This window comes from Drosophila gunungcola, assembly GCF_025200985.1.
Source record: "Drosophila gunungcola strain Sukarami chromosome 3L unlocalized genomic scaffold, Dgunungcola_SK_2 000003F, whole genome shotgun sequence".
Taxonomy (NCBI): Eukaryota; Metazoa; Arthropoda; class Insecta; order Diptera; family Drosophilidae; genus Drosophila; species Drosophila gunungcola.
Window position 1 is genome coordinate 6,547,080 of NW_026453179.1, and position 25,768 is coordinate 6,572,847.

Genomic DNA, 25,768 nt, shown 5'->3' on the forward strand with positions numbered 1-25,768 from the left:
CATAACATCCAAACATTTTTTGTTTGCATTCTAAAAACTAGTTCTACAATTTCTACCGCCTTAAATGTTGTTTTTGGCTTCCCCTCGACTAAAGGCCATTATTTTGCTATACAGCTAAGTATTTGCTATTCTGATATGGTAGGCGCAAAGTGCACTGTGGAGTATTTTTAAATAATTATAATTATACATAAATATATAAATGTGCCAAATTGTAATTTTATTACAACATTATAATAATTAAAATAAAAAATATCCTATAGATGATTAATGTTTTTTTGTTTCTGTGTGTGGACCATATCAATCTGAAATTAGTCTAGAACAATTTAACTTGCAATTTAAAAATATTCCGTTAAGGCTGGGCGTTGCCAGAAGGAGGGACTGCCAACTAAAGTTCTTAAAAAGGTGCTGCCGGCTCTCGTCACTTTGTTTTTCTCGGACACGGGCACACTGCGACTATATCATCGTTGGAGCTATTTTATTTGTTTTTGAAAACGAATAATTCCCAGGAACAGCAGCGCGAATAACCACTTGCACCTGCATCGTAGGAGCTTCACCTGTTGACCCCGCTGCGGAGACAATCGAATCTATGTCGAGTTTACAGCGCACGATGCTGAAGGGCAAGTTGCCACCCACAATTCCTAGCGGGCGCATCGGCAGAGCGTAAGTGGAAGATTCTGGGAGGGGGGAGTTCGCCTTTCCTACCCGATTTGGCCAATTGCAGGGACTCGTTTAAGAAGTCGCGCATCAGGGACTACAAGCCGGGCCTGTGGAGCGAGTTCTTTGCGGAGAAGGACGACGTCCAGGTGGACGAGCAGCGCACCTTCCGAATCTACCGCACCAAGCAGCCGGAAAAGCCGGGTCCGGTGCTCCTCCTGCTCCACGGCGGTGGCTACTCGGCGCTCACCTGGGCCCACTTCTGCGTGAGTATCTGTAAATGATTTGCGATTGGTGTGTTAATTAAACTTGTATTCTAATCGCAGACGGAGGTAACCAGCATGATCCACTGCCAGTGCCTGTGCATCGATTTGCGCGGACACGGGGACAGCAAGGTGGACGACGAGGACGATCTCTCCGCGGATACGCTGTCCAAGTGAGTTTTTTCCACTCCAGATCCAAATCATTCGCAACTAAAAAAATAAAAAAAAGTCCTTAAAACCATTAAACCATTGTATTGTAAACCATTTTGAAGTCCTCTGTTACAAAAATCAAGTGCGTTCTTCAAGTTTGAAAACAGGGAATCTAATAGTTATTTATTACACGTCATGTTATTTAGTCGCTTTAAAAAAATTATATTTAATTAAAAAATATTGCCGTTTTTAAATGTATCCCAAAGGTTTTTTTTTCTTTAAAGTCATATAACCATATGGACGAGCAAACCAAATTTGCATAATCTTAGTTTATAAAAATAGCTCAAATGAGGTCGCTCTATACGAATTCAGAATCTAACCAAACTAACAAGCACTTCGATAAATAATTTTTGTGAAATTTTGTTATCACTACAAGGAGAAAAATAGGTTTTTTCTCATTTATTATATAACTATATTTCTATAACATTCAATGTTAAAATATCGTTATTATTTGAAGTTTAAAGTTTTAGAACTTAAAACTGGATATTAATTTTTACGATATTCCGAACACAGGGATATTGGAGACTTAATTTTGAAGCTGTATCCCGAGGAGATGCCGCAGCTCTTTGTGGTTGGACACTCGATGGGCGGCGCCATTGCCGTCCACTTTGCCCACATGGCTCTGGTGCCCAATTTGATTGGCATAACCGTCATCGATGTTGTGGAGGGCACTGCCATGGAGGCACTGGCCAGCATGCAGAGCTTTCTGCGCTCCCGTCCAAAGTATTTCCAGAGTATTCCGAATGCCATTGAATGGTGCATCCGGAGTGGCCAGGTGCGCAATGTGGACAGCGCCAAAGTGTCCATGCCCGGGCAGATAATCAAGTGAGTGTGCAGGTCTATTGGCTTTTCAGAAAGCGGTAATCCTTTTAAAACCATTCAGCTGTACAACGAACAAACTGGCAACGAACGATCTGCCACTACCCGATGAAGTGCTGGAGGAGGCGCACCACAACAGTATGTTTCCCAATCCGTTCAGCATTTCGGAGGATGAGGAATCGTCACCGCCGGGCGATGAAGCCGCCGATGGCAGTCCAGAAAGCGCTGCAGCTGGGGCCGACTTTAAGAAGCCCATCACGACCAAATCGATGACCGAAGCGGCCAAAAAGTATATATATCTGCACTTATTGCTAGAGCAAACTACCAATTTACTTCATGTATCCTTAGTTACACCTGGCGCATTGATTTGTCCAAGTCGGAGAAGTACTGGGTGGGCTGGTTCTCGGGCCTAAGCGATAAGTTCCTCAACTTACGCCTGCCCAAGCAACTGCTCCTCGCCAGCATCGATGGCCTGGACCGCACCCTCACCGTTGGCCAGATGCAGGGACGCTTCCAGATGCAGGTGCTGGCCCGCTGCGGACACGCCGTGCACGAGGACCGTCCGCACGAGGTGGCGGAGGTGATCAGCGGCTACTTGATCCGGAATCGCTTCGCGGAGGCTGCCAGCGAGTTCCGGTGTCACATGCCGTCGTGCTAAACGAACCACCCCCTGAATCCAAGGTTGAGCACAAGCTGTGGTCACAAAAGTATATTTTTGAATGGAGGAACATTACTCTTTGAACTAACAGATGCGTGCATATATATATACAAAATGTAGTGCGTAGGTCCAGATATAAATATATAGCCGTTTATTCTATATACACATATACTTATAATCCAGTAATTTATTCGGTATTTTTAATTAAACTTTATGAATTTTTAACATTGTACTTTATACTCATTTTGCCAAAATCTAAAGTCAAAAGTGCTTGCGTTTGGGCTTCTTACATTGTTATAATGAGTGTGTATTAAATATGTGCCAGATCAAAAGAAAATTTAACGAAATCCAAATTGTACGAATACAAATAAGTTGAATAAAGCTATTTATTAATCGAGTGTTAACAGTAAATCTCACAAAATTGGAATAAATCTTGAAATTTATTCATAGAACTTGGATAGCAGAATAGCACGTTTAGTCCACGAAACGGAAGCCACCATCGGATTTCATCTTCATCTTGGATTCCAGAGCTTGGATGCGGCGCAGGCGCTCGGCAATCTGCTCGCGTATCTCGGGTCGATACTTCTTGCCCTGGCCCATGGAGTCCATTTCGGTTAACCACTCGGCACGTTCGTTAATTTGGTCCAGCACTTCAGTTATAAACATATATAGAGGCTTATTTTGGACGCCAAACTAAGAATTAGATACTTACACTCATTTATGAGGTCTTCCTCCGTCACCAGTTGCTCCTCACGTGGACGACGGCGTGGCTTGATTGCCGGATCCGGCAGATGGGTTCCGGCCATGGTGAACTGAAGCTGAGACTTGGCCTTCTCACCCTGCATCCTGTTGTCGGTCGGCGGACGGTAGTAGCTCTGCTTGTAAGCTCCACTCGCCTCGATCTGGCGTAGATTCTTTCGCTTCGCATTGCGCGCACGGTCCAGAATAGCCAGAGTCTCTTTATCCGGATCGTTTTTGGTGTTGGGACGCGGCGGTTCGGGCAGCGGCAAAGGATCCCCATTGCGCAGGCTCTCATCGATCTGCTTGCGAACCATCATTGACATTTTGGACTCCTTGACAAGCACTAAAGAAGTAGGAAGATTTGAAAAGCTTTTTCAAAGCACAGAAATTTCACCAATTTTAACTCAGTAATTTTTAAATATTCAAATTCAAATTTTATACGAGATTTAATCAAATTTTTTACATTTAGGAGTCACGGTAATCCTTAATGTTTTTCATGTTTTCAGTATAAAACACAGTCTCGGCATGCGTACGAGAAAACGGGTCTAAGTTTCTCAACAGTTAAATATTTTAAAACTGACTTGGGGCTAAAACAAAAAAAACCTCAAGGTCACCCGATCTTATAGAATATATATTTTATCAGTTGCTTTAAAATAATTTTAGAATAACGATACATTATGCATTTATCCCCTGCCCAGAACACTCACATCGGATCAGATCAGCCGTCTCCTTGCTATACTGCACCTTAGCCGAGTGAAATGCTCCAGCGCCGCCAGGAACAATCCGTTCACTGGGCCACATCGGCATTTTCTGCGAACTGGACTGGCCTTCACCCGCTTCCGGTTCCTGGTGGGCAATAAGTCCGCCGGGCAGGGCCTTAATCTGAACGTTGTTAAAGCGATGTCGGCTCATTCTGAAAATCTTGTAATTTTAGTTCGGGAAAGTACTACTGGTCTCTTTAGAAAATCGCTTCGACAATTTCGTGTGGCGTGTTTAAGGGCTAACCTCGGTGTGAAGTTGTTTTACGCCCGACAACAAAGTGGAGACGCATGGCAACCTGGGTTGTTAGGCAAACAGCATGGGTATTTTTAATTCTCGAAATAATTTATTGAAAATAAATATATGTAGGTATTGTATGTGTGTATATGTGTGGGTAGGTACACGCTTGGTTTACGCTCGCATTCTGATAAACTTCAATCCTCAGCGAACATCTAACTGACTTATGCACATTCGTCTACGAGTAGTTGCACTTTATATTAAACCATTTAGTTTTGTGGATCGTTTTGAACTCGCTAAAGTTTGACAATTAGGTTTCGATTAATTCTGTATCCCAACTGGCCGTACAATAGGTTTTTATTAATAAATAAAAGCATCAGCGATTTACAGTGTTGCGGTTGTTGTTAACAAAAGTATTTTGGAAATATCGACAAGAAATTAGAAAACCAATAACGTTTCTAAGCATAATTTACACATGCGTTTGTTCGGTTTTTTTTTTTTAATTACAATTAGACTACACGTTTTTACGCTCTTATGGTAGTTGTTTTTTGGCTGCCTTCTCTTTTCAGCTCCGCCCGTCTTCGTTCGTTTTTGAACCTAAGCTTATGATGCGACATACGTTAGTATATATAAATATATATAATTTTTTTAAAAACAACTAAAACATAACATATCGAGTGATTGGCTTACCATTTACATGATAAACAATTGACTAAAGCAAACATAATAGTAATAGTAGAGATAGGCTAATCAATGACAACGGTGATCATGATCGGTGTGCAATACATGTGTTTGGCTTACGCTTACTTATACAAAATACAATATGTGGTTCCGATTCTCCAACACAAACAGTGAAACATTGAAACTCTTCACAATTAAAGTTTAGTCTAGTGGTTGTTTCCGCTGTGTTGCGATTTCCTCTGGTGCAGTAACGGTTCAGCAAATATGTTCCTTCTAGTTTAAAATAAATTATGTGTACGTGTATATATATAAACATATCCATTATGTGACTACTACTTCATTCAGCAAGCCTAGTTTTGATTCGCGCAAACAATTCTCAGCTCTAATTTCTCATTTCTCAATTCCCTCTCTATCCAGCATTCTTCTTTCTAGTTTTTTATAGTTGCGAAAAGTAATCTTAGTCAGTCTCATGGTCACGATGCAGAGTTCATTTTATAATTTTTACTAGATAAACTTTTTTCGTCGTCGTTTAGCGGGGCATTTCTTTCATTTGGCGACGTTGTTGTTGATGGTGATATAGTCGATGGTGTGATTAGGATTAGAATAGCGTAAAATGTTGATCAAATTTGGCCAAATTTTCCTACATAGAGAGAAGTTACTGTATTGTGTGTTTGCGATGTGATTTTCTTATAGGGCTTGGCATGTTAGTTTTACTACACAGATGGCGACAACATTTACGAAACGTAGACATTAATAACATTGACAGCAAGATGCCACGCCCCCAATGAAAGCTGACATGGGGATTTCCTTCGGGGAGTACAACGTGGGTTCTGCAAGTCCAACGGCCAGCCGCTGGTCCTGCGAGTCCCGCCAGCTGATCATATCTTTAGGAGCGTCTTGGCACACAATTAATAAACTTAACATTAAAACAAACTATCGACTTACTAACTAAAAACGATTACAAAACGGGTTGTGAAGGGGGCGCAAAATGGACAACTAGACGCGACACAAACATATATATACGAATCTTACAAAGCTAAATATAAAAACATGTATGTTCGTTATGAAATCAAACTTCAAACACGGTACAAAGCTAGATGAACACAAAAACTGTTGGCAGCCCCTTTACAATCTACTCGCTCAAGCAGCCCAGAAGAACCTTGCTCAGTTCATTGCCTGTTCAGTCATTTGGCGGCACAACGTCTCGAGCTGTTCCAGGCTCTTGAAGTCGTTCATCTTGTACTCGGTGACATGGGGCGTCATGCCCAGGCTGACCAGCTGTGGCTGGGACAGGCAATGTTCCACGGCATGGTTGTTGTTCTTGCTGTTTTGGTGACAAAGATTGTGGACACAGGCACCACCAGTTACACCACCACCATTAGAGCACAAACAGCTGCCACTGCTCACTGCGGCGGCGGCTGCTGCCAACAGTTGCAGCTGTTGCTGATTAATTAAATTATTGTTCAGCATGCTGTTGTTATTATTGTTGTTGTTGTTGATCAGGATCTGTGGCTGATCGTGCGGCTCCTGACTCTGATTCTGGTTACTAACCATCACAACGGCGGCCATAGTCTTCTTTGGTTGCTGCTCCGAACTGCATCCTCCTCCGTTCCCGCTATGCTTTCGCTGCTGCTGATTGCGCTCCATTACAAGGTTGTCGTTTGATCCATTGTTGGTAAGCACACCCTGGCCGGGCTTGAAGATCAATTGCTGCGGCTGCTGCGGACCACCGGCCACCAGAATGAGATTGTTCAAAGAGCGACGGTGCGATTGGGGAGTCGTTTGCTGCGGCAACGCCGGAAAATGGTTGTGCTGCTGCAGCATTTGTTGCATCTGCTGGGCATGATGGTGCGACTTGTTGGGCGGCGGCGGTGGTGGTGGCTGCTGTTGAGGATTACCCATGAAGCTAGGATACGAGGAGCTCTTGTACTGCGGTTGATGAGACGGACCTCCGCCGTAGCCGTTGTAGTCAAACTGCGGCAACGGAGGCGGTGCCTGCTGGGAATGGTGAGGCAACGGATGCTGCAGACAGTTCAGCGAGAAATTTAGCATATCATTGGAATTTTTTCGGTTGTTAATCCGGTCGTTGCTGCCATTCTTCGTGTCGCACTTGCGAGTCTTGCCATTCCATCTATTACAAAAATTATATTATAATAAATAATACGTATAATAGACTGTCAAAATAAACATACCTCGGTTTGTTGATGTTGCTATTGTTTGGACCGACTCCGGCTGGCTTAACGTGATGCATTTTCGGCACCATGGAGATCTTCATTTTGGACAGCTTGAACTTCAGGTCCTTTAGTTGATTGGCATGATTCATGAATGCCTCGTTATGAATGGAGCGGTCCAAAATCCACATAAACACTCCCAGCGTCTCATCGTCCTGCGCAGCATACGGATCTTGCTGCAATGTGTTGCTAACAATATCGATGACTTTGAGGAAGCGCAGTCCAATGTTCTCCTCCGGCGGCCCAATGGCCTCCACAGGCTTCATTGGCGTCAACACAATGTTGGTCAGCTCCTCGACGGCTGTACTCAGTTTCATTTGACCTGTTAACAACTCCTGCTCCACGCGATTAAGAATTTGGGCACGCTCCTTTAGTTTGTCAATGCACAGGGCCAGCTTGTGGGAGGCGCCCTTGGTTACACCCACACTCTGCAGAAAGTCCTCGGTGATCAACAGCATCTCCTCGTACGTCATGTTCTTGAACAGCTCGATGTACTTATGTAGGCGCAGAGACTTCAGCCACAGGCCTATTCCCGACATGCCAACGTTCCGGGTGTGGAACTTCACGTAGTTAGGCTTGAACTCGTCCAGACGCGTATCGGATCCACTGTTAATCAAGGCTCCGCGCTGATGCTCGATGGATAGGGAGAAACTCCGCGGCTTGTTGGCAAACTGGGCCAGGTTCTCCGTGGAATTGGAGCAGTTATCATTAACCGTGATCACCGACGAGTTGGACGAGCTGGAACAACTGGAGATCGTTTGCGTGGTTAGACTGTTGGACCGGCGCGTCTTCAGAGCGGCAATCTTGCTGTCAAGACTCCAGCGATTGATTTCACCAAACTGATCGCCCACATTTCCCATAAGGATCGATGCGTAAGGGGGAGGCTGAAGCAACTGCTGCTGGAGATGCGGCGGAGGCTGCAAACGATCGTCCACCGGATTGCCACCGGCTCGCCCACAAAGACTGCTGCTGGCCAGGCTGCAGGCCTCCCCCATGTCCGCCGTTACAGGGTCAAAGTCGAGTATTTCCGTGCCATTCTTGCTGAATGACGTGTCATGGTCGTCGCCACCACCGATTCCCAGCATTGAGCCCGCTCCGGCGACCACACCATTGACCAACGAAGAGCTGCCCTCCAGCGACAGTCCGAGGCTATTCTGACTAGAAGCTAATTCGTTCAGGGTAATACCATTAAGATTATCACAGAGTGGATTGATCGAGCCGCTGGAGCTGCCGCCTCCGCTGCCCCGCCAATCACCGGCCAACTTGTGCTGCAGCTGTTTACTGGGCGGAGCGATGGTTTGCCAGTCGTTGGTGCGCGAGGAGCGGCTGCCGCTTGCGGGGCACAGCGAGGAAGAGGCCACCGACGAGCAGGAGGCCGTCGAGGAACTGGCCGCCGAGGACGAGCAACTACCACTGCCTGTGGAGCTGCCACCAGCGACAAGTTGCGGGGAGGGCTGCAGGAAGTAACTGCGATTAGTCAGGCCCGCCGCCGCCGCTTGGATATGATCCTCCAGGTGACGCAACCAAATGTTAAGCGACCGTCTGTCCTCGCTGGTGATAGCTGGATGGATGAGCAGGTACGAAAAGATCTGCTGCACTAGCTCCGTGGGCACAATCTGCTGCATGGTGTCCTTAACGGCCACAGGGATCAGGGTCAGGTAGATGAGCTTGGCCTCCTCGTTGCCCGGCTTAAGCAATGGCAACATGTTGAGTACCTCGTGCAGAATGTCCTCCTTGCGGGCGTACAGCTTTCGCTCGTCACACTGCGCCGATGTGGTGATCTGGAAATCACTGCCGTAGCACGGCATCGAGTCCTTGTCCGAAGAGGAGGAGGACATGGCGTCGAGCACGTCGCATGGCTGAAATGTCTTGTAGGCGTTCAGCAGGTTCTGCAGGTACACCGGATTGTTGGCGTTGATATCAATCACCACGCTGCTCAGATTCGTCTGCGAGGTGCCCAGGTTCTGGGTCAGGTTGCTGTCGATCGAATACTGGAGAAACTTGAGGCTTGGGTAACGCAACCGTTTGAGCAACGCGTACATCACGACGGTCCGCTCGCAGTCGTTCCACTTCTCGAAGAGATTTGTCACTGTGGTCACCTGCTCACAGAACAGCGCGTTGGGCGGCTGGCTCTGGTTGGGATTTGTATTTGGATTGGAATTTCCATTGGCGTGTGCCGCCGTTGTCGTGGCTGTGGATGAGGCCTCCTTGTGGACTGCAGTAGGGGTGGATGTGGTGGTGGGCTGCATCTCATTGGGTGCACTGTTAGAGTTATTGGAGTTGCCGCTGATGCCGGAGGACATCGCGTTGTCAGTTCCAGTTGCGTACTTCATGTCTTTGTTAGTTTGCTTCTTGATTTGGGGATAGTGTCTATTATAATGTATGGTATTATAAGGGTTACGGCTTCTTTGTGGTTATTTGGTTGCGTTTCCTGAAAGTAAACATAATGGGAAGGGTTAATAAAGTTTTAAGAGAGGTTAAAGTTGACCCAAATATAGTGACTTTAATAGAAGTACTAAAGCTAATAGTGTCTGTTAAAAAAAAAAACATAAAACCAACAATTAATTTAAGGTAAAAGCCATGTTACCCTCAAGACAACTAATGTAAAACCAAATTTTGTCACTATCTGAAGCTTTACAAGAAGTTTTTATTAAGTCTGATTAAAGTTTGTAAAAAACTATAGTTATTAATTAATTCTTTTTTTGTGGTTTATTATATTGTTAAGTCCAATATGTTGACTAGACAACCAAAGGAAAATACCATAAATTTCGAACCACGTGATGGTTTTTCACGAATTTGTCGCCATTGCTCCACTCGGGATTAGAGTGCCATGCGGCGATAATAAAATAAACTCAAAGCCGCAAATAACGTTTGAATTTAATCAAATCAGTTTTTGCTAATTTGTTAAATTTACAAGCTCGGAGACAGCAGTGCGGTAGCAACAACAATTATCTGTAATTGACGAATGGAAATTAGCATTTGCATGGTCCGCCGATCGGACTATTGGTCGACTGGCTTATCAGGAAAGCAAATAAACAACAAATATATAACACCTACGGATTCGCTTAGATGGCGCAAGTGACGAGGGACGATAAATCAATAAAATAACAAACATTTCAAATACGAAATTGTTAATTTTGACTTTGGATTTTGATTTCCGGGCTGGGGAAAGAAGGGGTTAAGAGTAGAGGGGGCGAGAAGTTTGGTTAGGTTTTTTTTTTTTTGCACAGTTTCGCACTTTTCATTTAGTTTCGTTTGCTTGTGTGTGCTCATTTCGAATCTTGTTTCTTCTGCCGCCATTGCTGTTGTTGTTGCTTTTTCTCTGGCGACTTTCTTCGATTTTTTTTGCCGTGCTTCTACTGGTATACGGTATGCACACAACACATAGAGCTATTAAAAGCAGCGTTTTAAATGTAACAATTGAGGACATCAAGTTTAAAGAAATACATTTTTTGTTTTTGAAGTGAAACCACAGATTTATAAAAAAAAAAAATTTTAAAACTAGTTGAAAATTTAGGTTTTGTAAAATATTAAAATTACATTTTTTAATGTTGTAAAGATATGAATATGTTGCTCTCCGTAGCAGTTTAAAGAGTGACTACTGTAATTTAAACCAGCGTCAATGCAGCTTTGTATTGGTGCCTGCGTGTGTGTGTGTGGGCAAGCACTAAAACATAACGGGCCCCAATTACTGCATTAAAAGCATAGCTACTGCTTTGGAATTTACCGATGTTTATTTTTTTACAATTCAACGTTTATTAAACTGAAATTTCACATTTTTTCTCGTCTGAGAGAGCAGAAGAGAGCCAAGGCGCGCTTGGATCTAACGGTACTTGTGCATGCCCGGGTCGATCTTTGAGGTTATGCGTCATTGCAATTGCTGTTATTTTTCAACCGGCTTACAAAAAATTTAGCCAGTTCAACAAACGCTACTGAAAGTTTACAAACACTCACACATACAGGACACTGGAAACTCACACGTTGATTTATTTGTATTTTTCTGCCCTTTCAGCAGGCGCGATCGCAATAAATTGGCATATTCCTAACGTTTATTTACGTTACGAATAAATTTGAATTGATATCTGCAGCTCGCAGAGACACAAAAGGAGAATTGTTTTAATAAAAAAGCAAAGCTGAAGACGAGACTGCACTGGAAGCTGCAGTGGGGAGAACCGCGGAGGAGGAGCGGCTGATGGCGAATGATTGGCGCTGGCGTCAGCGTTTTAGAAAGAAAATGGTGGAGCTGCTGGCTAGCAGGGAGAGCAAAACGGGCGAAAAGGAAAGGAGCGCGCGCCTTTTTTCTGACAGCCCAAAGGGAACGGAACGATGATGATGCTGCTGTCAAGAAAATGGGGAGAGCTCACACACATACACCGGAGACCTTGCTGCGCTTGCTGGCATATGTGTGTGCGTGAGAGTGACACACTGAGCAATGCACGGACAAAATTGCGGTAGATTACATGAGAGAGCGAGCATTACATTCCCCTTTCAATTGTTTTCATTTGCACTCACTTTCCGTTTGCCGTCTTTTTCTTGCAGTGGCGTGGGGCAATGGGACAGAGGGGGCTCCTTAAGGGGGTTTGTTGATTTCACCACACAGAAGATTGGCCCCCAAAATCACGCCCCACCCACCCAGCCAGCCACCTAGCCACGGTCGGCCAGACAACAAAAATATATAGCTACAGTGCGCTTGTGCCAAAATTGTTCTATTTTTCAATTACCTTTTCGCCTTCTATTCGCCTGCTGCAAACCTTGAAATTATTTTCTGTTGCAATTCACAGTTTTGATCCGATCAGTTCGACAATAGAGCATATTTCGCTAATTTGATATGCTATCGGATCGCATCGCGCATTTATTAATTTATAATTTTCACCTTTGCTCGGTGTACTTTTTATTAGCACTTTTGGGCTTTAGCGTTGTTGTTTTTGCTAAACCATAACTACATCGCCTTTTTTAGCCACACACTCCAGGCGCGAACGCTCAACGTGTTTTCACAAACGCCCGAAAACGGATAACTGCGCACGGCTGCTGTTGCACTTAATTAGATGCATGTTTCCGCCAGCTATTTCATTTTTTCAGCAGTTAATTAATTATTTAGCAAAACGCAGCGTTGTGCGTAGAGGAGGAGAACAGTGTGACCGCAGGAGTATCGATAAATTATACCGTCCAACTCTACGAAATATACTTTTTATACCATTTCACCATTGGCAAATATACCAAAAATACCCACCTATCTGCGGAGTATGTCCAAGCTATGTGTGGAGGGTGCCTCCGCTATTGTCGGAGTAAATATTCTCTATTTTTGGATTAAGTATTTGCTAGCTGCGGATTAACTCTTCGTTTTTGCGGATAAAGTGCTCGCGGAATAAGTCTCAAATTCATGGGGAGTACGTGCCCGCTAACTATCGCTTAGAAATATACCATCACTAATAGTAAGTCATTCTAATTGTTAAAAATGGTCACACCAAAATTATCACTCCGAAAAACCGCCTGGTACTGAAACTTAGCTAATTTAGCGACGAACACAACACATTTGACCAAATTGTTGTTCTAGCTTAAGCATATCATCGTAATTTGAAATAAAAATGTTATAAGTATAGCATATAGTATATAGTATAGTTTTGAGTAAAAATCAATTAAAATAATAATTATGGTTCAAAACCATGGAGTTAGTTGCTCAAACTCGCAAACATAACGTCAGTTGAGCTTACAGAATTATTTATCCTGAAACGCCTGGAAACGAATTTAACTTCTTACTCAGGAAGCAAAATACGGAGACTTTCCAGGACAGAAAAATAGGCAAGAAAGGGTATTCAAAAGTGCAGCCATGTAGGAGTTGGTTTAGTGTGGGAAACGTTCTGTTCTTAAATATTTGGCCACATTCGCAAGGCTCTTTGGTAATTTAAGCGCAAGGATAGGCGGGCACACTGCACACCCAATTGGAATAAAGACAATTTTTGTAAATTTGCTGGATTTACGATGCAGAAAAAATCCAGCAATGCAGTGAATCAAGGCTCTTGGATAGCGCGCAGCTTGAGAAAGTGATTGATCAGTAGGTATCGCCCCGGTAGAGCGACAATCCCAACGAAAACAAACGCCCTCAGCAACAACAACACACACATCGAAGCCACCATCAACTTGCTGCAGTGAGAAATGTTTGCCCAAAACCAAAAAACCAGCTTCCTGGAGCAAACGAAGGCGGCTCGAGAGGAGCGGGCACTGGAGAAGCGCCGCGAACTGGCGGCCATCCTGCTGCAGTCCACGCTCAAAGGATATGCGGCGCGCAGGAAGTACCAGAAGCGGATCATGTAAGTGCATTCCCACTTCACTAAGCTGCATTTTCCTAAAACCTATGATACAGTCTGGACTTCGATGGAATATTCACCGAGAGTCAGGACGACAAGGATGCGGAACTGGAGCTCACGGCCATCAATGTCTATCCGGTGTTACGTCGCTACCTCACCCAAATCAAACTGGACAAGAGCAATGTTCGTTCGCGGGAGCGTCTGGAGCGCATTTGTCGCTACATCATCAAGGCCATGGAGGCGGAGAACACCAAGCTCTCCTACGCCGCCCTCTGCCTGTTCAAGGAACGCAGCCTGCCGTGGATAGCGCACATCAAGGTACTGCTCACCAACTGCCTGATATTGCTGCCGGAACTCAAGCCGGAGAACCACGCCGACAGCCTGTCCCTTGCCCTCTTCCTGCACACACTGGTGGTGTTCACGGCGCCCAAATCCTGGGCGATACTCAGGAACGTCCAGTTCGAGAAGCTGCAGCCGGCCATGCAGAAGGTCTGCTGCAACATCCAGGGGCATTTGGTGCAGCACGACTTTTACAGAACAATGCGGGTGGGTTCGCTTTGGTTTATCATTAATTAACTTTGTTATTAACATTGTACCACATACCATCTTTCAGCTCGTTTTGCTGCGTGGCACTGTGCGCGAGGAATTGTCCGTGAAGCCTGTTACCCTGGTGGCCATTATCACGCTCTGCCTGCGGCCTTTAATCGATGGCAACTTTAGCCGCAATCTCCTAACCAAGTTTTTGTCGGAGATACTCTCTGTGCCCGCTTTAATCTACCATCTGCACCAGAGTGTGCCGCAATGCCTGGAGCAGTTCTCGTCTTTGGGGCTGCTACAAAAGGCTCTAAGTATATCGGGGGACCTGCAGTGGTTCGAGGAGTTCGGCGCTAGCATGCCGGGCACCAAGTCCCTGGCGTTCCTGGGAAACATAGTAAATTTGTTCAACATTGATGGCCAAGGCGAGTCAAAGGAGTTGGCCTATCCACTACTGACTGTGAGTTTTACGAAATGTAACCAACAACTCCCATAATTTGACATTCTTGCCAACAGGAAACTACCACATCGCTGCTGGAGCTAATACCCAACACGGTGACCACCAAGGGAGTGTTCACCCAGTGGCACGAGCTGCTGGGGTGGCACACTCCCGGCCCAGAGCCCGCCCAGAATCAGAATGTGGCCTTGATCAAGAAGCAGTTTCACATGCTGTGGGACCATCGCTGTATAAAGCTGTTGCTGGGCGATCTGTTGAAGGAAATCAATGCTAACTACGAGCGCATTGAGTTCCAGTCTCCCCAGCAGCCATCCACGTCGAATCTACTGCGTCGGGCCTTGGAGCGCAGCTCTACGAGAGGCGTTAACCTAATGGGAGGAGTGACTAGCAAACCGTGCAAGCAGCAGTGGCGCAAGCTGGACAACGCGGATGTGGTGCAGGTGTCCCGCATCTGCGGCATGTACTATGCCGCCCTCAACACACTCTCCCAAATGAAGCTGGACATCTTGACTGGAATCTGCTACAACGACAATGTGCTGTACGATATTTGGCTGCTAATTACTTCCCTGGGTCCCAATTGCGGCATGAAGGAGTATCTGGAGCTGCTCAAGTCCGAGACTAGCCTGCAGAAGCCCCAAACTGCCATGCTGATGCTTTTCTGTGACTGCATGACGCACTACGTCACGTATGTACATACGATTTTCTCACTGCAAAGTCATATAGAATTATATTATTATGTAGGATTCTGGATGAATACGAGATGTATACGGAACAAAATCCTTTTAAGCTGAACGATTATGTGATGCTGACCTACTTCCTTAACAATATTCTGTACAAATTGATTAACGATAATCTCTTGGGTGAGTCTGAATTAATTAATCTGTCTTGTTTATTTGGTCAGAGATTTTTAGTGTTCGTCTATGCTGGAATCGTGGCGGGGAATGTATACATTTGCTAAATTCTTAAACGCAATATCTTTCAATCTCCAGCAGGTGCCAAGAACATTGTCCAGAATCCGGTTTTCCTCTCGCTGCACACGCTGATGCTCTGTCTGTACCGCCGCGATTGCCGCCGCCCGTTTACGCCACCCAACCATTGGCTCATACCGGAGGTGAAGCCCTCCACGTTCATAAACGACCTGGAGAAGGCCAAGCGGAACGCGATGCTGCTTTTGGCCAAGATGCCACACATTATACCGCACGACGATCGGGTCAAGCTGTTCCGGAAGTTTGTGCAGAACGAGAAGGCGGTGATGGGTCTGACGGAGAGTGCCTGCGCCTCACCTCGTTCCGCCCTGATAGTCATCCATCGCGAACGGATTGTGGAGGACGGCTATAGGCAACTGGCCGCCCAGCCCACTCAAGCGCTGAAAGGCGTTATCCGGGTGCGGTTCATCAACCAGCAGGGTCTGCACGAGGCGGGCATTGACCAGGATGGAGTGTTCAAGGAGTTCCTAGAGGAGACCATCAAGAAGGTGTTCGATCCGTCGCTGAATCTCTTCAAGACCACCTCGGATCAGCGGCTCTATCCGTCGCCCATCTCCTATGTTCAGGACAATCATCTGCAGCTCTTCGAGTTCGTGGGCCGCATGCTGGGCAAGGCGGTGTACGAGGGCATCGTGGTGGACGTCCCGTTTGCCTCCTTCTTCCTCTCCCAGCTGCTCGGCCAGACACAGCAGGCTCTCTACTCCTGCATGGACGAGCTGCCCTCGCTGGACAACGAGTTGTATCGCAGTCTAACCTTCATCAAACACTACAAGCAGGACGTGGCCGATCTTAACCTTACCTTTTCCGTGGACCAGGATGTGATGGGCAAGATTGTCACTCATGAACTGCATCCCGGCGGCAAGGCGCGTGTGGTCAATGACCACAACAAGTTGGTCTACATCCACTACATGGCCTTTTTCCACATGAACACCCAGATCCGCGAGCAGACGATAGCTTTCAATCGTGGCTTCCGCAGCATTGTCAATCCGGAGTGGTTGTCTCTGTTCTCACCTCCCGAACTGCAGCGCCTCATATCCGGCGACACGGTGCCCTTGGATTTGAAGGATCTGCGGAAGCATACGCAGTATTATGGTGGCTTTCACGACTCACATCGTGTGGTGGGCTGGCTCTGGGACATCCTGGCCAAGGACTTCACAGAAGAGGAGCGCAAGCTGTTTCTAAAGGTACGTTGTTAGTCAATTGATGCAGATCGGTGATTTGATAACCGAAATCTCTTTTTCAGTTTGTTACCAGCTGCTCGAAGCCTCCGCTTTTGGGTTTCGCCCACCTGGAGCCGCCGTTCTCCATTCGTTGTGTGGAGGTGGGTGATGACGAGGACACGGGGGACACGATTGGCAGTGTGATCCGAGGTTTCTTTACCATACGCAAAAAAGACCCACTCAACCGCCTGCCCACCTCGTCCACCTGCTTTAACCTTCTGAAGTTGCCCAACTACCAAAAGAAGTCCACGCTGCGGGACAAACTCCGCTACGCCGTGAGCAGCAACACCGGATTCGAGCTGTCCTAAAGCAGCTTGGAATGGTTTCCCCCACTATTTCCTACTTTATTCACATTTTGTATGTTATTCCTTTTTAAGCATCTTTTCGTAGGCAATTCGGTGTAAAAGTGTTTTTTTTTATGTTTTGTAATCGCATCACAAACGGATTGGAAAACATATTTAATGAATCTTAAACACAATTATTAACAAATAAATATAAACGTATAGCTGTGATAAAACTATAATAAACTAACGAAGAGTACACAACAAATACCAAGCTGAATTACGAATACTGGTGAATGAACAATCCATTTTGGGTAGCCGATGATAAAAGAGAAAATGTCTAGTAAATTCTGTAAACGATTGCGGCATGGCGCACACCACAAATATCTAACCCACGTACAGTGTAAGCCAAAAGTTACATGTAAACCACGAAAAAAACGAGCAACAATAAATCTATGTGTCTGATTCATGTGCAAAATGTAAGCTGTTTATCAGATTTGTCCAGCGCGAGGAAGGTAGCCTAAGCGCGTTCCCAACGATAACAAACATGCAATTAGTGAGCGCTGCTCAAATTTCCCCGGGTTTTTCCAGACCGAAAACTGAATGAAAATGGAAATGAAGCCGGACACAAGTGGCGAGCAGCGCGAGCGCTAATGACACAAATCCGTCTGGTCGGGGCCTGCTGTCCTGAACTCCTGAACTGCTGAACTGCTGAACTCCTCAACTCCCGTCCACCGCTAATTGCCTGAGTCACACTCAAGGGTCGCAGTCGTTGTCTTTTTTTTTTGTTGGGTCGGGTCAGGGGCACTTAGATTGTCCGGAATAAGCGGAAATATGGCAAGGAGTTTATGCAAAGCTAGTCGAGTTACGAATTACCGGAAATTGCATATCTGACTGACTAATGACCGGAGACGGGAAAGCGAAATGCGAGCAGGGATTTATATCCCTTGCATTTCCTTTAATACCAAGATATCCCCGGAAAAAATCCAATCAAGATAAAAATGCGAAGGGTCATTTTTGAATTTTGAAGTCATTATTACATTCTTCTTAGATTTTATTGTACAATGTTTGCAGTTTTAAACATATCACTTAGTATTCAAAATACTTCTCAACTAACTACAAAAACAGATTAAAGATTCTAATACGTTTCTGAGTTTATTATAAAAGTTCTTCCGAATTTATTAAAACCTCGAAGTATGTTCTTGTAAGTTGAAAAACAGCGAAGTAAAATATTGTTTTAAATTTATTTTTTCGTTTGATCCTATGTAAGCTTTATGATATAGTCGTCCGATCCGACTCGAGCCGACTTAAATACTACCTGCAAAATGAAAGACAACTTTTGTTGTTGTAACGTAGAAACGGACGAAAGGACGGACAGAAATAGACCTTTTTAACTGATTTTTAATAAAAATACCCTATGCATTCATTCCAAAAAAAAATTAAAACATGGCAATTGAAGATGAATAATATTAAATAAAACCTCGTCGTTTAATTTTAGAGAACATATGTACTTTCATTAAATATCAGTATCATAATTTTGTATCTCTGCATAAAATCTGCATCTCCACAGGTAATTTGAGACTTTTATCCTGGCCATCGATCGTTAAGGATGTTTATGGGCTCCGTACCGTTCCGGTTCCCATTTTCATACCCCCAAGCGATGTCCTTTTGCGGTTTTGTCGGCCCGCTTTTGTCTCCAACCTTTAGGCGGCCAGACACAATAGCAAACAAATTGTAGAGCAGACCCACAAACAGGCAATAATCATAACAATAATTTTGAAAACTGCAGAGAGACACAAACAGTAGGCGGTCGTCGCACCGTCAGGCCATAAAACTCGCATCCTCGCATCCTCGAGGCTCTTGCTTTTGTTCCCAGCGATGAGGCAGCATCTCGGGGACAAAGTGTGATGATTTTTATGACTCGCCCTCGCCTGTGAGTTTGTGCCGCCACCGTCGCCCTGGCAGCCGAGGAAACAAGACCAGGACAAGTGGCAGCAAGTGACTGATCCGTTAGACGTATCCCTTTTTTTGGAAGGCGACAGTGGCCTGGCGCCAGTTTGGTTCGATGCCTGCTCCCGGCTGCCGCAATTTGTTGTGGCCCAGCATCAAGTGCCGTTTAAACGTTTGATTAGCCCGGGTTATCACGGTGCGGATCTCTTTCTAGGGACCCTCCGGTGCAAACGGTAGCGGCGGAGATTGCGTTGCATCCATGTACAAGATGCAACAACGATTGCAGATAAGTTAAACACTCTGGAGCAGATGGTTGCTGATCAGCACAGCGAGATATATTCAAGCGGATATCAAAGGTTTGACACTCAAGTGCGCTCTCTAAAACATAGATGATCAATATGTTAAACAATGTTCAAGATATGGCCCTTGATTTAAAGGAAACTCTGTGGGAAAAGTGTTTAAAAATTAGTATCTTAGTATCTATAAAATTGGATGTATTTGGAACTGAGATCTACAAGATATATTTTAAATCAATTGGTTTTATGTTCTATGGAAGTAGGAAACTTTTGTTGCCTAATTTCGCCTTATTTCCTTATTAAATATATATTTTATTTTTGGTTTGATATATATTGATAATACAATTATTCAACTTTAATACAATTACTTTTAAGCACTTGTGAAATCGACATGTGTTATTATATTCATTAAGGCATGATTTATTAAAGCCATTAATAATAATCACATTTAATAAAGTTTAGCACAACTGATCAATTAAGCCCAGGCCAATAATGTTCAGACTTAAATTAAAACTGATAGTAAAACATAGATTAATGTGTTATTTTTCGATGGTTTAATTATTTGAATACAAATTAAAAACATTCTTAGAAAAAGTAATTGGCTTAAAATATATTAATGCACGTCAATAATATTACAAAAATTTGAATACAATAAATATTATAGATCCAAAAAAAACAAGTTATTGCGAAGAATTTTGAACCAAATATCCTTTAACTTTTGAAATCGATTTTTGTAGGGCTATTTTCGAAACTTATTTTATAAATTTACCCCACCTTATATATTTTTTGATTTTTTTCGAGCTCCCAATATGACAGCTTCCCATTTTTAGAAGAACGTTATCTCGGCGAACATTATTGGTTGGCCCATATCCAAAACGTTTTCCAGTCCCATAAATATTACAAGCGATTAGGCGACATCAAAGAGCGTTTCCCCATTTCTCCCCAGAAAAACCCATTCCCATAGCCGTTCCCCTCTTCACGGAATGCTATCAGCAGCAACAAGATGGGTGCCGTGCCCCCAGTTCCGAGGGAGGAGAAGGTCACCAGAACTAAAACCCGCACTGGAAGCAAAACCCCCTCCAAAGTGACACGAAAATGGCGTTCCAGCGTGTGAGAGCGGGATGGCGAAGCGTTCGCTGATAAGCAGCCAATGGCAGGGAGATCTATGCATACACATGGAGACGCTCACAGAGTGAGTGGAAGCGAGAGAGCGGGTGCCGCACTTGAGCATGAGAACAGGTCAGACGACTACCTGAGGATCGGCAGAGGGAGGGAGAGGGAGGAACCGAACCGACCGGATTCTGGCAGAATTGAAGTAGTGCCCGCTCTGAGACACCGAGAGACAGTCTCAATCTGGACAGCAAACCGATCAGTTCGTGCTCCAGTCGTCGCCACTCGATCGACTTTCCCACGGACCCACTTCACCCGCAAAGAACAAGATTACTAATCACCACGAAGAACCCAACATGTTGACCTTGCCCAACATCGCCGATCTGCGTCTGCAGCAGCAGATCGCCCAGGAAATATACCGCCAGCAGATTATGCAACGATTGCCGGGTAAGTTGAGCACTCCCCATCTGCGATTTGCCGACGGCTAACGGATCCAATCCAAACCAATATGTAGATCCCCTGTGCGGCCTGCTGCCGAACTTTGCCGGACACTTTCTGCCGCCGCCGCCACCACCGCAACCCACGTTGCCCGGCGATGTGGAGGCCAAGCTGGAGAACAATGAACTGTGGCAGCAGTTCCACAGCATCGGCACCGAGATGATCATCACCAAGTGCGGCAGGTTGGTACCATTTGTCTGTTTACCTATTTGCTCGCCCCATCAGCTTATCTCAAGCTGATAAGCCTGCTCCGACTTACTCTATGGTGGAAACACATCACTAACATCCAATATTGTCTCTGTTCATTTTAGACGCATGTTCCCCTCGATGCGCGTTTCTCTGAGTGGCCTGGAGGAGGAGGCCAGCTACTGCGTCCTGCTCGAGATGGTGCCCATCGGCGACTGCCGCTACAAGTTCTCCGGATCCCAGTGGGTTCCGGCCGGCGGAGCCGAGCCCCAGAGCCCGCAGCGAATGTATCTGCATCCGGAGAGTCCGGCTACGGGAAAACACTGGCAGTCACAGGCCCTGCTTTTCAGCAAAGTCAAGCTCACGAACAACACCCTGGATAACAATGGACATGTAAGTCTTATCCACGCTTAAAAGTTTTTAAAATATTTCTTCGACACTTAAAAATTGTATTTATCACTAAATATTACTGTTCCATTTATTTTCAAGAAATAAATATTTGCCTCTTTAAAGATAATAGTGATAAATAATCTTTATCATAAAATATCTCCAAATAAATATATCTTTGACTTTAAAAACATCTTATAATAACTTATATTTTGTGTTCCGAAACTTTTCCATTTCATTAAAATCTCTTAGAAAATAATATTTTAGAGCTTTTAAACTTATTTTATGTCTTCCTTTTGTTTTCAGATCGTCCTGGCCAGCATGCACAAGTATCAGCCGCGTCTGCATGTCATACGTACCTCTGATCTCGGCCAGATTCCCTGGGCCCCCCAACAGGCCTTTGTGTTCCCGGAGACGGAGTTTATAGCCGTAACGGCTTATCAGGTGTGTACTGCTTTATCTCAGTCTAGGTACGAGATCTGATAACTAATCCTCCTGTTTGCTCTGCAGAATGACCGCATAACCAAGCTAAAGATCGACAACAATCCCTTTGCCAAGGGATTCCGTGAGTCGGGTCAGTCGAGGTGCAAGAGGAAGATCAATGACTCGCCACCGCCATCGCAGTCGGAGGTTACCCAGGTGGATGCGATGACATCGCCGTTAGCCAAGCGTTTGCGACTGGTGGAGGAAATTCCTCAGCATCATCAGAACCATCCGAGCGTTCCAATGCAGCGTCACTATCTGCTGGACACTCGGGAAGCCAATTTCTATGTGCCAGTGCCAGCGCCACCGCCGCCGGCCATCGAGTATGCCAGGCACAACGCAGGCTATCCAAGTTGGGCCTATACCCCGCCATCGCCGGCCTCTTCCGTCTCCTCTTCGTCCAGCGGCGAGTCTGCTGCCGACCGCGAGGCAGATGCCGATACCTTTGTGGATGTGGTCGGAACTGCACCACCTGCTGCCGCTTCTCCTGCCCCAGCTTCTGGTACTGCTTCAGCTCCAGCTACAGCTCCCCACCCGTCCAGCGATCCAATGCCCCAGCCGAAACGCAGCAGCTTCAGCATCTCGGACATATTAGGAACCAGCTCGTCCATTTAAACTGCGTCCAGTCGGGTCGGTCCATGTGCTCCCATTTGGATTGAAATCGGTGCCTTGTACATTTAATTAGCGTTTAGTTGCCATCGTCTGCGTAGTGTCTAAGCTGAATTGTGATATTTTGCAGTTAATTAGGATTTCCAGGTATTTGCCATCAGTATTTATCGTATTTATTATGCAATTTTAATTGTTCACATGATTTCGTAATGGATTTATTGTCTTTGGCATTTTAATGCGGGATAAATAAAATATGTGTATGTATGTATGAATTCAATGGACTTTTTCTGGGGCAAACGATGCGGGGAATGCGGAGCAATTAGAAGAGACAAACTCCAAACCGGAGATCTGAATAAATTCCCCAATAACTTCCCATGACTGCGCATCGAATCCTGTTCCAGCAATTTGTGTTGCATGCTTCCATTTGCCTGTCGTCGCCGAATACATAATTCCGTTTTGGTTTTGCTTTGGGTTTCGGTTTCATATCTCCCGCATGCGAGGCATAAAAACCTGTTCCTCCTAGACCCCAACGCCCCTCTTCCACTCCTCCTCCTCCTCCTCAAGCAAGCTCCCTTCTAAGAGCAGAATAACCCACCGGCAACCAGCAACATCGACAGCAACAGCATGGACATGGGCTTATCAGCAGATCAGAGCGAGCCGCATCTTAAACGCTGGCGCCGGCGCCAAGTTAAATGCGCTGATTGAGCGCCACGATCGCCGGCAATCCTGGCGAGCAAGCGGTCCGACTCCACTGCTCAATCCCCCCACAATTCTCGATCCCCAATCCCCACTCCCCAATCCCGAGTCCCGTGTAATTGATGTTTTCACATTGTAGTTGTTAGCGAAACTGTGGCCATTTACATGCAATTGTCCGGGTGTCCCATCACACATCTCCATGCAATCGAGCGGAAACGAGGCGGCTCGTTTGAAAGTCCGGTCCACCAGTCGCAAGTGTTGATCCCAAAGAGAGCCGGCTAGATGATTGGCCGAAAACGGCCAATCATCGACGGTGGCATTCGCTTCAGTTCGCGTTAAGAAACAATTGTTTGGAGCCAGGACCCCAATATCCCACCGATACCCAACCCACACACGTAGCTGCAACCTGTTTTGCGGCCCATTCATGTTGCCGCTGGAAGTGTTTATGGGCTCCACATTAGCCACACTGCATATTCATGTTAAACGTCGCCAAAAGACTAACGACAACGTTCGGCCCATTGTGTTGTTGTTGCTTGTGCTGCTGCTGCTGCTGCCGCTGCCGTTGGCTTTACCTTTACCTGAAATTTATTGAATTCTCATTTGGGGGCATCCGCTGGGCCAGGAGAGAGTCCATGTTTGGGGCCGGAGCAAAGCAAACGTTCGCATGTCAGCGGCAAATGAGCCCCGACCCGGGCTCACTCGGCGATCTGCCAGCCCAGATAAGCCATCCCCTCCACGGGCATGTGTAATTTCCTTGGAAATTAATGTTGCGGCGGCCGAAATCAAAGTCACGGGCAACATTTTTCGCTGGCGACAATTTTATCGGCAGCACAATGAAATCATTTGGAGCCGGCGACGACGTTCCCATTCAACGCTGGCGATATTATGTCTTTGCCGGAGTTTGACAGTCGCATATGTTTGGTGCTCTAATTGCTTTGGTAGTTCCCAATCCTTTATTGCAGAAAGATAACAGCTAACAGAATAAATGTCAGATCGTCCAGCGCTGCTGATGATCATGGTTATATAACAACAGTTGTGTAACACTGCTGATAATATAATAATTGTTGGGCAAAGTCTAGTAGATGCGATCGCCAGTACGCATGTGGGGACGGCGATGCCAGTGATTGGGATTCTTCAACTCCACCAATCGGGTCAAATCAAAGCCAGCTGGCACTATAATCGGCGGCTTAGCGCCCTTCAAAAGAGCCGGCACCTTTGGAGCTGGTTGCCCTGACAAATTCGGCAAGGGAGACACATACTCCTTCACAGGCTCCTTCACGGGTTCCTTCACGGGTTCCTTCACGGGTTCCTTCACGGGCTCCTTCACGGGTTCCTTTACGGGCTTGTTATCTTTCGGAGGAGCCACAGTGGTCTGAAACATGAATAGATGGTATGGGTGAATGTTCAGAATTAGATTTGGGAGTAATGTGCACTACCAAATTTCAGAAAAAATTAATAATTGTAAGGCTGTTTTCATTGGGATGGTATTATAAAAGCATATGCGATTTAAAAACTTATAATGCGATTTTAGTTAGTACTTAGGCTTACTGCAGATTTATAAGCAGATCCTATAAATAAAGAAAACATATTTTACTATTTCTTGATCTTGATTTTGCACAATACTTTTTTTGACCTCTAAAAAAAAAGAGGTTGCTAACTATATATCTAAGCTCGAAAACCGAAGAGTATTATTGTGTACATACTTTAACTGGCTCTTCGCCAGCATCCAAGTTATCATCAGCCTCCTTTTTAGACGATTCAGTGTCAAAGTAGGCCTCCAGGGCCACAGAAAACTCACGCAAGCGGGAACTCTTTGGCTGGCTAGGATGCTGCTGTGAGCCCAACCAAATCTCGGTGAAGGCGTACTTCTGAATGGCCGCCGTGTGGCGATTGGTGGTCAGGTGCTCCTTCAGCACCGGTGCAGGTTGGTCCATGTTGAAGAGATCCTGGCTGGGCATCTGATTTGAGGCAAGTTGCGGCACATCCCTGGGGCAACAGGGCACGGGATCCTGCTTTTGCTCACTAATCGGCGAGATGGTGAACTTTTTAAGAGTCTTGAAGCGACCCGTCACCTGGGTGACTTGGCTTGTGGACACGCCATCACAGGCGGAGGAGTCACTGGAATGGATCTCCGATTCGGTAGACTTTGGCTTCAAGGTGACGCCCGAAAAGGCGGCCTGGGTCTCCTCGTCCTGTGGGGGTATTATCTTTACACTGCATACTATATAGAAAGCCGATGCCACTTGCCGTTTTCTCCACATTCTCCATGGAAGTCTCATGCTCAGATCCCGAGTCAAAGTCCGCGGCGCTGTCGCTGTCGCTCCCCGAGAATGAGGCGCTCAGGTTGTCGAAGGACGAATCGGTCTGGTTAAAGGAGTGGAAGGAGTCATTGTCCTCGCTCTCCGAGTCACTATTATTAGCAAGAAAGCTCATTTCGCTTGATTTTCTTCCTAATTTGCGAAAAGTACAAATTATTTGTATGGAATGGCGCAATAGTTAAAATGACAAGTGTCAGGG

The 25,768-nt window shown here is 45.6% G+C and overlaps 6 protein-coding genes across 10 annotated transcripts; 3 read left to right on the forward strand and 3 right to left on the reverse strand.

Moving 5' to 3' along the window:
* Positions 1 to 413: 413 nt before the first annotated feature.
* LOC128258087 (protein phosphatase methylesterase 1) lies at positions 414 to 3,047 on the forward strand. Its single transcript, XM_052989489.1, has 6 exons — positions 414 to 660; positions 722 to 920; positions 981 to 1,090; positions 1,641 to 1,952; positions 2,011 to 2,235; positions 2,295 to 3,047. Exons 1-6 carry the CDS (start codon positions 587 to 589, stop codon positions 2,602 to 2,604), a joined length of 1,230 nt encoding a protein of 409 aa, XP_052845449.1. The 5' UTR covers positions 414 to 586; the 3' UTR covers positions 2,605 to 3,047.
* On the reverse strand, positions 2,973 to 4,499 carry LOC128258088 (UPF0193 protein EVG1 homolog). The gene is made up of 3 exons (XM_052989491.1): positions 4,053 to 4,499; positions 3,317 to 3,688; positions 2,973 to 3,254 (listed from the first exon to the last, which is right to left on the reverse strand). The coding sequence occupies exons 1-3, from the start codon at positions 4,255 to 4,257 to the stop codon at positions 3,079 to 3,081; spliced, it is 753 nt and encodes a 250-aa protein (XP_052845451.1). The 5' UTR covers positions 4,258 to 4,499; the 3' UTR covers positions 2,973 to 3,078.
* Positions 4,500 to 4,651: 152 nt separating this feature from the next.
* On the reverse strand, positions 4,652 to 12,389 carry LOC128258085 (protein Smaug). 4 transcript variants are annotated; one of them, XM_052989488.1, is made up of 4 exons: positions 11,232 to 11,560; positions 7,215 to 9,684; positions 6,574 to 7,153; positions 4,652 to 5,662 (listed from the first exon to the last, which is right to left on the reverse strand). In XM_052989488.1, exons 2-4 carry the CDS (start codon positions 9,584 to 9,586, stop codon positions 5,621 to 5,623), a joined length of 2,994 nt encoding a protein of 997 aa, XP_052845448.1. In that variant the 5' UTR covers positions 9,587 to 9,684; positions 11,232 to 11,560; the 3' UTR covers positions 4,652 to 5,620. The 4 variants fall into 4 exon arrangements, with proteins under 4 accessions (XP_052845448.1, XP_052845446.1, XP_052845447.1 ...); XM_052989486.1 differs by lacking the exon at positions 11,232 to 11,560 and adding an exon at positions 11,975 to 12,389 and having other exon boundaries at positions 4,652 to 7,153; XM_052989487.1 differs by having other exon boundaries at positions 4,652 to 7,153; positions 11,208 to 11,595.
* A 772-nt stretch (positions 12,390 to 13,161) lies between these two features.
* On the forward strand, positions 13,162 to 17,306 carry LOC128258475 (ubiquitin-protein ligase E3B). 2 transcript variants are annotated; one of them, XM_052990105.1, is made up of 7 exons: positions 13,162 to 13,561; positions 13,615 to 14,104; positions 14,172 to 14,552; positions 14,609 to 15,234; positions 15,291 to 15,409; positions 15,539 to 16,719; positions 16,779 to 17,306. In XM_052990105.1, the coding sequence occupies exons 1-7, from the start codon at positions 13,407 to 13,409 to the stop codon at positions 17,061 to 17,063; spliced, it is 3,237 nt and encodes a 1,078-aa protein (XP_052846065.1). In that variant the 5' UTR covers positions 13,162 to 13,406; the 3' UTR covers positions 17,064 to 17,306. The 2 variants fall into 2 exon arrangements, with proteins under 2 accessions (XP_052846065.1, XP_052846066.1); XM_052990106.1 differs by having other exon boundaries at positions 15,542 to 16,719.
* A 1,545-nt stretch (positions 17,307 to 18,851) lies between these two features.
* Positions 18,852 to 23,288, forward strand: LOC128258221 (T-box-containing protein TBX6L). Its single transcript, XM_052989729.1, has 6 exons — positions 18,852 to 19,342; positions 20,229 to 20,839; positions 20,907 to 21,072; positions 21,202 to 21,469; positions 21,770 to 21,907; positions 21,974 to 23,288. Exons 2-6 carry the CDS (start codon positions 20,749 to 20,751, stop codon positions 22,559 to 22,561), a joined length of 1,251 nt encoding a protein of 416 aa, XP_052845689.1. The 5' UTR covers positions 18,852 to 19,342; positions 20,229 to 20,748; the 3' UTR covers positions 22,562 to 23,288.
* Positions 23,289 to 24,168: 880 nt separating this feature from the next.
* Positions 24,169 to 25,768, reverse strand: LOC128258279 (uncharacterized). Its single transcript, XM_052989828.1, has 3 exons — positions 25,499 to 25,768; positions 24,955 to 25,443; positions 24,169 to 24,623 (listed from the first exon to the last, which is right to left on the reverse strand). The coding sequence occupies exons 1-3, from the start codon at positions 25,682 to 25,684 to the stop codon at positions 24,327 to 24,329; spliced, it is 972 nt and encodes a 323-aa protein (XP_052845788.1). The 5' UTR covers positions 25,685 to 25,768; the 3' UTR covers positions 24,169 to 24,326.

Excerpts from the sequence above, each read along its gene's own strand:
- LOC128258087 (XM_052989489.1), top strand. The coding sequence starts at position 587 with ATGTCGAGTTTACAGCGCACGATGCTGAAGGGCAAGTTGCCACCCACA. Across the intron at positions 1,091-1,640 it reads TCCGCGGATACGCTGTCCAA|GGATATTGGAGACTTAATTT; the intron begins GTGAGTTTTTTC and ends TTCCGAACACAG. Across the intron at positions 2,236-2,294 it reads ATGACCGAAGCGGCCAAAAA|TTACACCTGGCGCATTGATT; the intron begins GTATATATATCT and ends ATGTATCCTTAG.
- LOC128258088 (XM_052989491.1), bottom strand. The coding sequence starts at position 4,257 with ATGAGCCGACATCGCTTTAACAACGTTCAGATTAAGGCCCTGCCCGGC. Across the intron at positions 3,689-4,052 it reads GACGGCTGATCTGATCCGAT|TGCTTGTCAAGGAGTCCAAA; the intron begins GTGAGTGTTCTG and ends CTACTTCTTTAG. Across the intron at positions 3,255-3,316 it reads GGAAGACCTCATAAATGAGT|TGCTGGACCAAATTAACGAA; the intron begins GTAAGTATCTAA and ends TTATAACTGAAG.
- LOC128258085 (XM_052989486.1), bottom strand. The coding sequence starts at position 9,586 with ATGAAGTACGCAACTGGAACTGACAACGCGATGTCCTCCGGCATCAGC. Across the intron at positions 7,154-7,214 it reads AGCAACATCAACAAACCGAG|ATGGAATGGCAAGACTCGCA; the intron begins GTATGTTTATTT and ends TTTTTGTAATAG.
- LOC128258475 (XM_052990105.1), top strand. The coding sequence starts at position 13,407 with ATGTTTGCCCAAAACCAAAAAACCAGCTTCCTGGAGCAAACGAAGGCG. Across the intron at positions 14,553-14,608 it reads TGGCCTATCCACTACTGACT|GAAACTACCACATCGCTGCT; the intron begins GTGAGTTTTACG and ends TCTTGCCAACAG. Across the intron at positions 15,235-15,290 it reads TGCATGACGCACTACGTCAC|GATTCTGGATGAATACGAGA; the intron begins GTATGTACATAC and ends ATTATTATGTAG.
- LOC128258221 (XM_052989729.1), top strand. The coding sequence starts at position 20,749 with ATGTTGACCTTGCCCAACATCGCCGATCTGCGTCTGCAGCAGCAGATC. Across the intron at positions 20,840-20,906 it reads GATTATGCAACGATTGCCGG|ATCCCCTGTGCGGCCTGCTG; the intron begins GTAAGTTGAGCA and ends ACCAATATGTAG. Across the intron at positions 21,470-21,769 it reads CCCTGGATAACAATGGACAT|ATCGTCCTGGCCAGCATGCA; the intron begins GTAAGTCTTATC and ends TTTTGTTTTCAG.
- LOC128258279 (XM_052989828.1), bottom strand. The coding sequence starts at position 25,684 with ATGAGCTTTCTTGCTAATAATAGTGACTCGGAGAGCGAGGACAATGAC. Across the intron at positions 25,444-25,498 it reads TGGAGAATGTGGAGAAAACG|GACGAGGAGACCCAGGCCGC; the intron begins GCAAGTGGCATC and ends ATACCCCCACAG. Across the intron at positions 24,624-24,954 it reads CTGGCGAAGAGCCAGTTAAA|ACCACTGTGGCTCCTCCGAA; the intron begins GTATGTACACAA and ends TTCATGTTTCAG.